The following is a 15,054-nucleotide window of genomic DNA, read 5'->3' as shown; positions in this document are numbered from 1 at the left end:
GTTCTAATCGATCAGACCAGGAAATACATTTGGAGTAGGCTACTATAGATTGCCAAAAGTTATAACAAATCAAGGAGAAGAGTGCAAAAACTTTCTAAGGAACAAAAGGTGTTTGTGGTTGGCCAAACTGAACCAGGATTTCCAGGGGAAGCATCTTGACAACATTCTTGTTTGTTCTTATTATTTCTGGTGAGGTAGGTGAAATATTAGTCTAATATTTTACCTAGCACTGCTCTTATGTATCTTTACCACCTAATAACTTTAGTTTGTCAAAATACTGCGCCCTTTCCAGCTTACTAAGTGATTTAGCAGCTTCCACACATTTTTTCAACGGTTTAGGCATAAATTAGCAGAACAACATATTCAGTAGTACATTAACTGTACAATCCATGCTGTTGTTTACATCCGAGTATTACCAATATGGCTAGCAACTGGGTAACTGACCAAATCGTGATGTAAGTGCAAACACTCTATTATTAGCATGCATGAAAACACGTATTTAAAAAAAAAAAAGTTGACTGTCACGATTAAAATTAATTAATGTGAAAATGAATGCAAAGTGTCATCATGTTGCTTTTTAAGCATCATAACAAATCACATGCGTATCTGTTGAGCTTTTAAATGCAATGGCCAATCAGAGGGTTTTAGATTACTTAGCTAAAAACACCATTTTGTTAAGTGCGTGAAAATAAATCAGGGTTGCCAAGTTTGTGATTTTCCCGCGGAATTGGGCTACTTTTTAACTGTTGTGCCGCTTGACTTTCCCACAGCAGGTTAATGGTTTGACATACTGCATAAACTAAGTATATCTCACTGAAATGCTTAAACTTAAATATTTTTATATTCTATATGATAAAACTTTGGATATTTTGAGTTTTGATATTTGGCATTTCCACCTTTTCCTTTACAATTTCTTTAGAATTACTTACAAATTATAACACGTTACTGATTCCAAATGACACTAAAAATATTGTAGTTAGTACTGTAATCCATTACGTTACACATTTTAGGTAATATAATCAGACTACTTTTAGATTACTATTAACCTAACTCATTTATCACCTTGATTTAAATTGGATAATCTTGTACCATATTGACATAAATACAAAGAGTGAAAAGTTAATAATTTCTTAAATCATAAAATTTTTAAAATAATTTTAAAATCAATCGAAAAAAAAAACTTACTAAAAAATGAAATATTGTGTTATGTGACCATATGAAATATATGTTATGTGACCATAACCAACGTCAGAGAACCAATGAACATGCAAATGTGATATTTAATTATTAAAATATTTATTTTACAATCTGGAATACTTCAAGTAAATATATTAGGTGAAAGAGGATCAGATGACAACAAAGTTTTTGAAGTGCATTTTAATGTGTTTGAAAGACAAAAACCTTCCAAAGACATAGAAATACATGGTTAAATAACCTACAGAGTCATAATTCAAATGTGTTCATGAGTAGTTGATGAAATGTTGAACCCCTTCCTAAACCTGAAATGATTTTTGAAAATCTGTGGTCAAATGTTGTGTTGCCACCTGGCTAATAATTTATCTTTGTGTGAATGTCCACAAAACTTGAAGACTTTCTGAATATATATGTATATATATATATATATATATATATATATATATATATATATATATATATATATATACATATATAGGGTTAGCGGTAGACTATTTATATAATTTATATTTATTTCATTTATTGTTATATTTATAGCTTTTGTGTAAATAACATGTAATAATGTAATCCCTGAAAAGTAACTGTAGTCTGATTACAAGCATTTTAAAATGTAATTTAATCTAATTATAAGTATTTTGGAGTCTGATTACATAATCTAAATTACAGCTCTGCAAACCAGCGTGTTCATAATTAAGATAATACATTAAAACATCATGGTAAAACACAGCAATTTACAATAACAAGCATGAAAACGGGCTGTTTTATACAGTTAAAGGAGTAGTTCACTTTCAGAAGAAAAATTTACAGATAATGTACTCACCCCCTTGTCATCCAAGATGTTCAGATCTTTCTTTCTTTAGTCGTAAGGAAATTATGTTTTTTAAGTAAAACATTTCAGGATTTCTCTCCATATAATGGACATCTATGGTGCCCCCGAGTTTGAACTTCCAAAATGCAGCTTCAAATGGCTCTAAATGATCACAGCCGAGGAAAGAAGGGTCGTATCTAGCAAAACGATCGGTTATTTTCTAAAAAAAATTCAATTTATATACTTTTTAAGCTCAAATGCTCGACTTGTCTAGCTCGGCAAAACGAGTGTTTGAGGTTAAAAAGTATATAAGTTGTAAATGTTTTTAGAAAATAACCAATCATTTCACTAGATAAGACCCTTCTTCCTTGGCTGGGATTATTTAGATCTCTTTGAAGCTGCATTTTGGAAGTTCAAACTCGGGGGCACCACAGAAGTCCCTTATATGGACAGAAATCCTGAAATGTTTTCCTCAAAAATCACCATTTCCTTATGAGTGAAGAAAGAAAGACATGAAGTGAGTACGGGGGTGAGTACATTAAATTTTTGTTCTGAAAGTGAACTACTCCTTTAAAAATAGCCTGCACTCTAGAAATCAAAGCCCTATAATTTACAAATAGCCGCGCCCACTCTTACGTGAAGAAAAAGGAACACTTTTCCAATCATTGGAACACTTTTGGACTATTTTTAATTGACCATTGAGCCAGTTTTGTTACGCACACCTGGCAACCCTTAATTTAATTTGACATAATGAGGTATTAGTCGCATAAATTGTCAGTTTTACAATTTACTTGCTCACCTGAATTGAACAAAATTAATTTCTAAATTTGTAATTAGTTTCATAATGACTTCACCTCTCCATACACCTACTAAAAAGTTGTAAAACGGAAAGATGTTGCAGGTGTAACGCCACAAACAGAAGCTCCGCCGCGCCCTCCAGCGGTGACAGCGCGCGTCTCTCACACAGCGGAAAACAAGTGCACTGCAGTCGAACGGCGCATTCGATGAGAGGTCGGTAAAGCAGTCGAGCCTGCTCGTCGGCGAGCCTCTCCCTCACTGGAATCCGTACCCACGTTTAAGTTTAGTCCTCAAAAATCCTGCAAGTCGAAGCCACGGAAGAATAAGCGTAAATTAGTGCTGGACACACAGTTCGGATATTGCCGCGAACGCTGAGGGCTGAGAAATGGCAACGACAACTTGCACACGCTTCACCGACGAGTACCAGCTGTATGAAGAACTTGGAAAGTAAGATTTGCTTTCTCTGCTGGTGTTCATACGTGTCTTGTATTGATATCACACCTTTCTTGAATGTAAATTCATATGCAAAAGCCCAAAGGAGTTGTCAGGAAACATTAGAGGGAGTTGCGTTTAATAACTCCCACTACTATTTAACTAACGTTATATTATGAGTGTATGATGATAAACAGCGATGTAGTGAGAATGTTTTGAAATGCATTGCAGTAGAGGAATCCTAATCAAATAATATGTTATCATGTATGTTAAAATGACTGTTTACATATTTACTATGCACATGCATATGCTTTTGGCACGTTTAAAGTCGATGCTTTTCATGCAGGATGCACAAAAGAGCTGTCAGGAAACATCAAAAGGAGTTGCATTCAAATACCCCCACTACAGTGTTTATTTAAACTGTCTGCGCTCACAAATATAAGCCGTCGGGGGTTAATTTTGAGGATATTGCATGTTTTGTGGCCACTCCGGTGCATTCCGTGCAGAACGCTCAGAGGAGCTGTCAGGAAACATTAGGAGGGGAGTTGCATTTAAATACACCCACCACTGTGCATATTACAGTGATTATTTATGTGCATACAATCCCTGAGCGTGCAGGTGTTAAATCTGAGGATGCTGCATGCTTTTTATATTTACTGATGAGCTCTTCATTTATTGCATATCTAGGGACTTACATTAAAATGCATGGGAGTATTTAACATAATCATGAGGGTATTGCATGGTGCATTTCATGCAGAAAGCTCAGAGGAGCTGTCAGGAAACATTAGAGCGACCCACAGTGAGTATATTTCATATGTCTGATCATAATTATCAGCTGTCGGCGGGTTATTTGGAGGTTATGTTCGGGGTGATACATTTGAGAGCTTAATCAGGCCAATGGGTCGCTACATTGTATCTCTACACTCTTTGAAAAAAGGTACAAAGCTGTTGCTGGGGTGAGATTCTGTAGGTACAAATTCTAAAAGGTACATTTCTGTATCTTATTTGCCCCTAAATGCTACATATTAGAACATAAAAGTACTTTAGAACTACATTAGTGTACAACTTTTTTGTCTGAGAGTCTGTGTGAAGGGTTGATACAAATGTATCAAGAGTTCCATAATGAATGTTACAACGTATCATAAAGTCAGTGAAGGGTCGCTACATTGTGTCGTTCTGTCCAGTGACATTTGGAGCTGTGAAAGCTGCCCGGGCGGCTGTTTGCTGTCTATAATCTGACTGTGTGTGTGTGTGTGTGTGTGTGACATGCCTGCGGCCTGACGTTAGGAAATTATTTTACTCTCTCTGCCCCCCTCCTTCTCCTCCAGTCAGTCACTCAGTCAGTATTGCGTTTCTGTTGCACCTTTTTCTTCTGAATTATTAAATGAGTTCCGTGTGAATCGCCCACAATCATAAAAACACACATAGTAGGAGACAGACTTCTCTTAGAAGCTGTTTCATAACTTTTTAAACTTCTTGTTTTTATTAATACTCTGTGGGTTTCGTTTTCAGTTCATCTCAACGTAGTGTATATTCCCGCTCGCTGAGGAGAAACAGACATTTACAACTTCTTAAACAATTTGTATGTGTGACATTTCAGCAGATCTTCACCATACTGAACTGAATATTTGACCACATCCTCAGTTTGTGGTGGAGACTTGCATTTTAGCCTTTTCTTAACTGTTCTTTCTTTAGATAACTGTACACTTTCTGCATACTGTAAGTAAATATACATTAAAATATATTTATTTAGAATATATGCAATATGGTTAAATATTTCTTGATCACTAAATCAGCATACTAAAATTATTCAATTATATTTTAAAATCTATTCAAATAGAAAACAGTTATTTTAAATTGTAGTAAATATTTCACATTAATATTGTTTTTAACTTGATTTTTTTTTATCAAATAAGAGCAGCCTATATTATAGGGATGTAACGATATAAAAATCTCACAATACGATAATATATAGTTCACGATATAATATTTATTGCAATATTTAAAAAAAAAGACAAATGAAGACTTGGAAAAAAGGAAAATGTGTATGTTTTAAAGTTAAATTACTTTATCGAATGCATTTTGAGAAATTGAGTTCTTAACTAAGAAAACTTAAGTCAAAAAAAAAAGTCAGTGAATTGATTTGTACCTGAACTTTAAAGCGGACTCAACCCTCTTTTTATTTGTGGTATACTTAAACTAAATTACATTCACACTACTGTTTCAAGAAGCCAGACAAATTAGAATATACTAATAATAACAATTATTATTGTTATTCCTATGACACTAATAGCCATATATTGTAAAACAAATGCGCTGTAAAATAAAAATGGTATAAAATTTCATAGGTGTATTATTTTTGCTTTACAATACAGTAGGGAAAATACTTCTTTCCTAATTTCTACACGTGAAAGAGATTTTTTTTTATTATTTGGACTGCATTTAAACCACTAGCTGTCAGTAAATAAAACTGCTTTTAAGTTTTTAATCAAATCAAATTCTAATTTTATTTGTCACATACACAGTCATACACTGTATGATATGAAATGAAATGCTTATATGACTGCTGATGACCTAAAAATTAAAAAAAAAAAGAAAGTTCGAGTGTAAAATATAAAATAGAGAAATAAGAGAATTTTACAAATTAGAAATATAGAGAAATTTGGAAATAAACTTTAGCTGTTAAAAGACTTTTGAATTGAAAATTTAGATTTAAAATTTAAATTTTATAAATTGTACATTTACAAATTTACATTTTATTTCAATGTAAACGGCAGTAGAGCTTTTATTTTGACGGAAAACTCCAGCTTTAGTGAAAAACGACTTACAAAAAAGCGTCTCACTACAAATCTAGTGAAATGCTGTAATCATCTGCCGCAAAAACAAAGCATAAACGGTGGTTGTTGCGTTCCCAAACATTCGCTAAACTCACAGAATGTGCAATAAATGAGTTCACTGCATTCACTGTGAACTGAGCCGTTTTGAGGCGCAGAAAACACCGGATCACGAGTTGATCGCCTGAATAAAGTGCGTGCTTTCTTTGAAAGAGGAAGGGATAAAGCTATATTGTGCTTTCAGTTTTAGTTTGTTTGACAGATACTGTGCCAAAGCATTATGGCCCAAAACACAACTTTGAAGGTGCAGTGTGTAGATTTTGTTCTAATTCTAAGGTAATAAAAACATAATGGTTCATTAAGTAAAGTCTTTATACACCCCTGAAAACATAGTTATGTATACTGCTATGACGGCTATTACATTTCTGTCTAGAGATCATCTTAAATATTACACATTGCACCTTTAAATACCTTTTATGTTAGAATAAGAATTTGAAATGTACTTAAAAAACTACACTTTTTGCCCTGAAGACCTGTCTTTTCATATCGTTATGTGATCATGATAATACCGCGATACCAAGCTATTGATAATACTGTTACATCCCTATTATATTATATTAAATAACATTTCTAATTTAATTTCTAGGTATGTTTAGGGTTATTTGTCACAACAAAATTGCTGTGTTTTTTTTATGGTTTGTGAGCGTGTTTTTTTTGCTGCTGTGTGGCAGTTTACCCTAAACACCTCAGCAGCCCGCAGCTCGGCGGCGGTTTGGTCTTCCTGACAGGCCGACGGCAGTAAATCAGCTCAATGTCTCCGCTGAGACGCTCAGGCTGTTTCCAGCACTAATGAAAATACACGTTTGCTAACAGAGCGCACGAGCTGCAGACAGACGGCTCTCGGGCCTCACTGGCTCCAGGCCTCGGCCCGGTCAAGGGTGCGCGGCTCATGGTTGTGACACTTTGACCTTCTGCTTCATTAGTCGAGAAGTTTCTGTTCTTCTTCTTGAAAGTGTTGTTTCCCATAAACTGGCAAGCAGTGTTTGATTTCATTAATTATGATATTAGAGTTTATTGGCTGATATTTGGCATTTTTTTAATTATCTGCATTGGCTGGTTTTTATTTCTTGGTCAATAAATGTCACAATTGGGACTTTTGTTATTTTAACAGCACTGAGATCATTTAGTAAATGTTAGAAGGATTATTTTAGTAAATATTATGCAAAATCAATTTAATTAGTTGAGGTTTCCATTCTTTAAATCTGTTTTTATTTTTATTTCTATTTCTATTTTAAGTTTAATTAAAGTTTTAGTAATTTTTGTGTGTGTAATACTATGGTACATCATGACCATATACTAATTTAATTTAATTTAATTTAATTTTATTTTATTTTTATTTATGTATTTATTTTTGCACTCGCATAAAGCTAATCTTTTAAAAAAATATTTAATAGTTTAATAGCTGTGAAATGTTCAGAATTTATCCGTTTTTCATACTATAATTTATAATGTTTTGATGCCCAAATTTACTTGTAACATTTAAAGACTTTTGTACATTTATTTGTACAAAATATTATGGAATTTTTATGAACATAATTTTTAAATAAGTTATTGACAGTGTTATGTATTCATTTTAATAATAAAATTTGTTATTTTGTTATGTTCACGCCGATATTAGAGTTTATTGGCTGATATTTGGCATTTTTTAATTATCTGTATTGGCTGTTTTTTTATTTCTTGGTCAATAAATGTCACAATTGGGACTTTTGTTATTTTAACAGCACTGAGATCATTTAGTAAATATTAGAAGGATTATTTTAGTAAATATTATGCAAAATCAATTTAATTAGTTGAGGTTTCCGATCTTCCTCTTGAAAGTGTTGTTTCCCTCACACTGGCAAGCAATAGTTGATTTTATTAATTTTAATACATGACATTAGTAGTTAGCTGAGTTTATTGGCTAGTATTTGTCAGTTTTTAATGAACTGCATTGGATATTTTTTGGTCAATAACTGTTACTAACGGGACTTTTATTTTAACAGTGCAAAGACTATCGGCAGTGTTATACTTGCGATTAGGATGCTCATATATTTTATTAATATTTTAAATCAGTTTTTATTTTTATTTCTATTTTAATTTAAATTTAATTTAAGTTTTAAAGTTTTAGTATTTTTTGTGTGTGTAATACTATGGTACATCATTACCATATTCAAATTTTATTTTATTTTATTTTATTTTTATTTATATTTTTATTTTTGCACTCGCACAAAGCTAATCTTTAAAAAAAAATATTGAATAGTTTAATAGCTGTAAAATGTTCAGAATTTATCTGTTTTTCATACTATAATTTTTAATGTTTTAATCCTGAATTTACTTGTAACATTTAAAGTCATTGATAATAAGTTATCAGCAGTGTTATACTTGAGATTAGGATGCTCATATATTTTATTAATATTTTAAATCAGTTTTTATTTTTATTTCTATTTCTATTTTAATTAAAGTTTTAGTAATTTTTGTGCGTGTAATACTATGGTACATCATGACCATATCCAAATTAAATTAAATTAAGTTAAATTTAATTTAATTTAATTTAATTTAATTTAATTTAATTTAATTTAATTTAATTTAATTTAATTTAATTTAATTTAATTTTTATTTATGTATTTATTTTGCACTCGCATAAAGCTAATCTTTAAAAAAATATTTAATAGTTTAATAGCTGTAAAATGTTCAGAATTGTTCTTTTTATACTATAATTTATAATGTTTTGATGTCTAAATTTACTTGTAACATTTAAAGTCATTAATTTAAATTTTTTGTTTTATAATTATTTATTTGTAATATTAAATATAATACAAAAATATTAAGGAATTTTATGAACATAATTTTTAAATAAGTTATCGACAGTGTTATAATTGAAAAAAGGATACTGTTATAGATTTTCTTAATATTTTGAGTCAGTTTTATGTATTATGTATTCGTTTTAATTACAAAGTTTTAGTTATTTTTAGTGTTTTTTGGTGTTTTTTCTGTATGTCTGTATAGTTTTTATTCATTTTATTTCAGTTTTACACTGCAGTTTTACAAAATAAAATGTATGCCATTTTTAGTGAGTTATTGGCAGTGTCATACTTGAAATTAGGATACTATTATAGATTTTATTAATATTTTAAATCAAATTGTATTTATGTATTAATTTTAAATTTAATTAAAGTTTTAGTAATTTTGTTGTGTGTTTTGATTATTTTCAGTGTGTTTTTTCTATGTCTGTATAATTTTTATTCATTTTTATTTTAGTTTTACACTGCGGTTCTACAAAAAATGTACATAATTTTTATTAAGTTATTGGATACTAATAGGATACTATTATAAATTTTATATTTTGAATCAGTTTTTATTTTTATTCTGTTTTAATTTTAATAAAATGTGTAGTAATTTTATGTTTTGATAATTTTTAGTGTTTTTTCTGTATGTCTGTATAGTTTATCCATTTTTGTTTCAGTTTTACACTTTGCAGTTTTACTAAATAAAATGTACATAATGTTTTAGCAAGTTATCAGCAATGTTATACTTAGGATACTATTATAATTTTTTATTAATATTATGTATCAAATTTTATTTATTATTATGTATTAATTTTACATGTAATTTAAAGTTTTAGTAATTTTGTTGTTTTGATAATTTTTAGTGTTTTTTTTTCTATGTGTCTAGTTTTTATTCATTTTTATTTCAGTTTTACAAAAAATTTAACAAACATAATGTTTTAGTAAGTTATGATCAGTGTTATACTTGAAATTAGGATACTATTATACATTTTTTAAATATTTTGAATCCCTTTTTATTTATTTCGTGTTAATTTTTACATTTTAGTAAAGTTTTAGTAATTTTGTTGTTTTGATAATTTTTTAGTTTTTTTAGTTTGTATTCATTTTTATTTCACTACAGTTTTACAAAATAAAATGTACACAATTTTTTAGTAAGTTATTGCCAATGTTATACTTGACATTAGGATACTATTATAGCTTTTATTTATATTTTGAATCAGTTTTTATTTTATTATGTTTTAATTTGAATTTTGAATAAAATTTGTAGTAATTTTGTTGTGTTTTGATCATTTTTAGTGTTTCTTTCTGTATGTCTGTGTAGTCTGTGTGTTCCACTGCAGCTTTACAAAATAAAATGTACATGGTGTTTTATCGGCTACTATTATAGATTTTATTAATATTTTGTATCAGATTGTATTTATTATTATGTATTAATTTACATTAGGGCCGGGACTTTAACGCGTTAATTTAGATTAATTAATTACACAAAAATAACGCGTAAATTTTTTTAAACGCATTTTAATCGCACTTAATTTTGCACCGTGGAACGTTTCTCACTGAATGAGTTTCAGCGTCGGACTGAAAAATGCTATGATTATTATTATTGATTGATTTTAACAGCAAACCTCTGTTTGTTTGCCAAAAATTAAAAAGGTTTGTTTTTCATTTGATTAAAAATAAAATAAATGTTTATGCTTTCATTTGATTATGAGAAAATTAAAACACAAGAATTTATTAAAAAAAAAAAAAATAGCAAAAGATTGTAAAGCCCTATTGTTCAAAATGTTAAAATAGAGAGTTTTGGATTTATTTTTTCACTGAAATAAATGTTTTTGTTATGGGAAACGCTGTATCCTATAGCTACAGTTAATGGCAATATTGCACTGGTCTGTTGGACTTGGTTGAACAAAAATAAACAATGTTTTGTTGCTTCAGTTTATGTATTCAGTCATTATTCAATGGTATACTAAAAATCCATATGAAAAAACTTACTTCTCACTGTTCTCAGGTCAAATATTTATATGCGATTAAAATGCGATTAATTTCGATTAATTAATTACAAAGCCTCTAATTAATTAGATTAATTTTTTTAATCGAGTCCCGGCCCTAATTTACATTTAATTAAAGTTTTAATTATTTTGTTGTGTTTTGATAATTTTTATTGTTTTTTTCTATATGCCTGTATAGTTTTTATACATATTATTGTATTATAGATTTTGTAAATATTTTGTTTCATCAGTTAACTTTTACATTTTAATGTTTTAGTAATTTTGTTGTGTTTTGATAACGTTTAGTGTTTTTTTTCTATGTCTATAGGCTAGTTTGTATTCATTTTTATTTCACTGCCGTTTTGCAAAATAAAATGTACACTTTTTTTAATAGGTTATCGGCAGTGTTGAGATTTGAGACTTGAGATTAGGATGCTCATAGATTTTGAAACAGTTTTTTTATTTCTCTTTTAATTTTTTACATTTTATTTAAAGTTTTAGCAATTTAGTTGTGTGTTTTGATCATTTTTAGTATTTTTAGTATTTTTTCTATACGTCTGTATAGTTTTTATTCATTTATATTTAAGTTTTACACTGCAGTTTTACACTCTATATCATTTTATTTCAATTTTAGGACATCAAATTTAAATGAGTACAAAATTTTAAACTAAAACAAAATTTAGTATTAAAATAAGAAATGTTGCCTAGGCCATTAGCTGAAATATATTTTATGTCAAGTTACAGATTTTTGCATGACTTTAATTTTTACATTTCAGTTTTCGTGAACTGTATTACCCCTGTGGATAAGACCGGAAGCCAGACCCATAAAATGTACAAATGGCTGCACCCACTCTTACACAAAGAAAAAGGTGTATAGGCTTATTGATATTGGCTGGAATTTTAACATTTATTGCTAAAGATACTCCTTGTCATGTTAAAAATGTCCAAAAGCGAAAGTGTATGATTGACATTTCCACCTCTTGATTGATGTTTTGAATGATGATTTGCATCTAACGATGCCCAAGATCTCTCAGGCTTCGTTTCTTCTAGTCCGCTAGCCAAGCGAATCGTGCGCAGGTGATTTGCCTGAGGTCACAGAGGGGCATATGGTCTGTTTTTATCACATGTTATCATCACATGGGTGTTTCCAAGGGCATTTAAGCCTGTCGGTGAGGGGCGGGAAGTCACGGATCCGGAGCGGCTGCTTGAGACATGCCGAGTGTATTGTGTAACTGTAACAAGGTGTGCTAAATTTAGCCAGTAAGGAATGACATCAGACCATTATCATGACTGTCTCAAGTGATTTTCATAGCGCAGGTCTTTCTGAAAATAGACACAAGGAGGCTTTTGAAAGACAGAGCGTGTTCTACATTCGGTTCCCATGTGAATATCATGAATATTTGCGCATCAAACACCTGCGTGTTGTTTTCATTTCTGATCTGGCTCTGTTGACGCTTTTGGTAAAGAGGTAGATGTGCACACGACGGTGGTTGTTCTTAACGGTTCGCCCAAAAATCAAACATTTGCTTCCGTGGAACACAAATAGAGAGAAGTGTCCCTTTAAGCCATTTTTGAAGGGTTTTGAACTGATCTTTTTGGTGTATTTTCCTCTCTGTCTGTTTCTTCAGGGGGGCCTTCTCAGTCGTGCGACGTTGTGTCAAGCTGTGCACGGGCCAAGAGTATGCTGCCAAAATCATCAACACCAAAAAGCTCTCGGCAAGAGGTAAATCATGACTGCTGGAAAATGTTTCTGGACGGGGAAATGGGGGCTGGTTTGCACTCTGAGATGGGTGAACCTGTGGATGTTTTTGGGTCTTTTACAGATACTTGATACATACCCTAATATTTATGTGTAGTGGTCTGAAATGGCTTAAAATAGTTGGTTTGTTTCAAGCAAACAGGTTTAAATTATTTAAAATTCCGTATTTATGAAAATGTGCATAATTTTTGGAATTAACATTTTAATAATCTTATATTTAAAGAACACTTAGATTCAGTACTTTGGGATTGATAAGATCTGGTTTTTAAAGGGGTCCTATTATGCTCCTTTACAAAGTCTTTAATTTGTTTTTGAGGTGTACTTGAACATGCTCTCATGCTTAGTTGTTCGAAAAACGCATTATTTTTCACATAATTTACATTATTCCAATAGCTTTCTCCCCAGGCTGGCACAAACGGCTCGATTAGTTCCGGGTCCCGCCTTCCGAAAAGTCAAAAGTATTGTGATTGGTCAGAAGTCCCACTGCGTTGCTATTGGCAAACAGGTAGACTGCGTTCCGCCCTGCTGCGCCCCTTCCCAAAGCAGCAAACTAGATAAAAGTGATTGTTATGTTTTAAATATGGATATATATATATTAGAGGTGGGCATAGATTAATTTTTTTAATCTAGATTAATCTAGATTAATTTTGGAATTAATCTAGATTAATCTAGATTAAAATGGCTAATTTGAATTCTGCTGAAGGCATTCAGAATGTGTGTGCTAACCAAATAATGACTAAAAGTAAGTCTTTGAGAACGGGTTTCTTAAGCCAGGTGGCGCATTAGACCAGGGACCCATCTCCTGTTTCCAAAATGCATCACAAACTGCTTGACAATTGCATGTACAACACAATTAACTATACTAACTTGTGTAACCAACTATTCCCACACTGCATGTAGCCTACTTCTGAGTAAAAGGCTGCGCGACGTGCGCGTTGCAGATTAATACACAGATGCGCAAGGGCATGGATATTAGTGGTGCAACGGATCACAAAACTCACGATTCGGATCACATCATGGATTTGGAGTCACGGATCGGATCATTTTTTGGATCAGCAAAAAACAAACAAAACAAAACAAAAAAGTTTGTTTTTTACTAATTACTGAATGCTTACTTTAAGTAGGCTACTTCTAATCCACAGCAAACACTACTAGCTGAACTAATAAAGTCAGTAACAAAACAAGAACAATTACACAAATATCAAGTGTAAATGAATACAACATAAAGTTACTAATAAAATCAATAACCCTAGAATTCAGGTGCGGAAATTTAATAATTAATTGTAAATAACTAGTGCTTCTCACTGCAGGTATTTATAGGATGCTGTCTCTTTAAGGCATAATGCACGTACCGACTACTGGCACGCATCTCTTTCTCAGCTGTTTCGGTTCACTGAAGACATAACCGACTTTGTTTACCAGAATACCAAAACGGGTATTAAGACATGACTTTGTGTGTTTCCGTTCAAAAAGAAGTTATAGAGGAATCAATCCGTGTGAATCGCGCCTCTCTCTCTCTCTCTCTCTCTCTCTCTCTCTCTCTCTCTCTCTCTGTGCGCGTGCTCTCTTCAGGTGTGTGCGTCGGCGTGCGTGTTCCCTTTTTAAATTGTTTGAATTCGTAAATTGGCAAGACAAAACATGTGCCAATTATAAACTTTTACTCTATGATGGTTAAATTTAACAGTTAATCCGCGAATCACATGCGTGCCGAACCGGTTTGGTCCGTACGGATCACGGATCATCATACACTCAATTCGGCTAGGTAGACATCCGCGCTAAACTATCAAGGTGAAGGTCATCACAGCTTACGTAGTTTAGACCCAGCTCCCAACCCAACTTTGAGAATAGATTAACGGCGATATTTTTTTTTATCGCCCGATAAGAGTCTCACGTTAACGCCGATAACGGCCCACCTCTAATATATATATATATATATATATATATGTATATATGTATATGTATATATATATATGTATATGTATATGTATATATATATATATATGTATATGTGTATATATATATATATATATATATACACACACACACACACACACACACACATATATATATATATATATATGTGTGTATATATATATATATATATATATATATATATATATATGTGTGTGTATATATATATATATATATATATATATATATATATATATATATATATATATATATATATATATATATATATATATATATATATATATATATATATATATATATATATATATATATATATATATATATATATATACACACACATATATATATATATATATATATATATATATATATATACACACATATATATATATATATATATGTGTGTGTGTGTGTGTGTGTGTGTATATATATATATATATATATATATATATATATATATATATATATATATATATATATATAT

At 30.8% G+C, this 15,054-nt stretch overlaps 1 protein-coding gene across 1 annotated transcript in view; it reads left to right on the top strand.

Annotated features, from left to right (window-relative positions):
* Positions 1-3,002: 3,002 nt before the first annotated feature.
* Positions 3,003-15,054, top strand: part of camk2b2 (calcium/calmodulin-dependent protein kinase (CaM kinase) II beta 2) — a 105,744-nt gene continuing 93,692 nt past the window's right edge. The window contains exons 1-2 of the mRNA XM_073830228.1: positions 3,003-3,247; positions 12,508-12,602. Coding sequence (XP_073686329.1) covers positions 3,186-3,247; positions 12,508-12,602 — 157 coding nt within the window. The 5' untranslated portion in view covers positions 3,003-3,185. The remainder of the gene's footprint in view (positions 3,248-12,507; positions 12,603-15,054) is intronic.

The sequence above is a fragment of the Garra rufa genome, chromosome 23 (assembly GCF_049309525.1).
Source record: "Garra rufa chromosome 23, GarRuf1.0, whole genome shotgun sequence".
Classification (NCBI taxonomy): Eukaryota; Metazoa; Chordata; class Actinopteri; order Cypriniformes; family Cyprinidae; genus Garra; species Garra rufa.
This window is presented reverse-complemented; position numbering and strand designations above follow the sequence as displayed.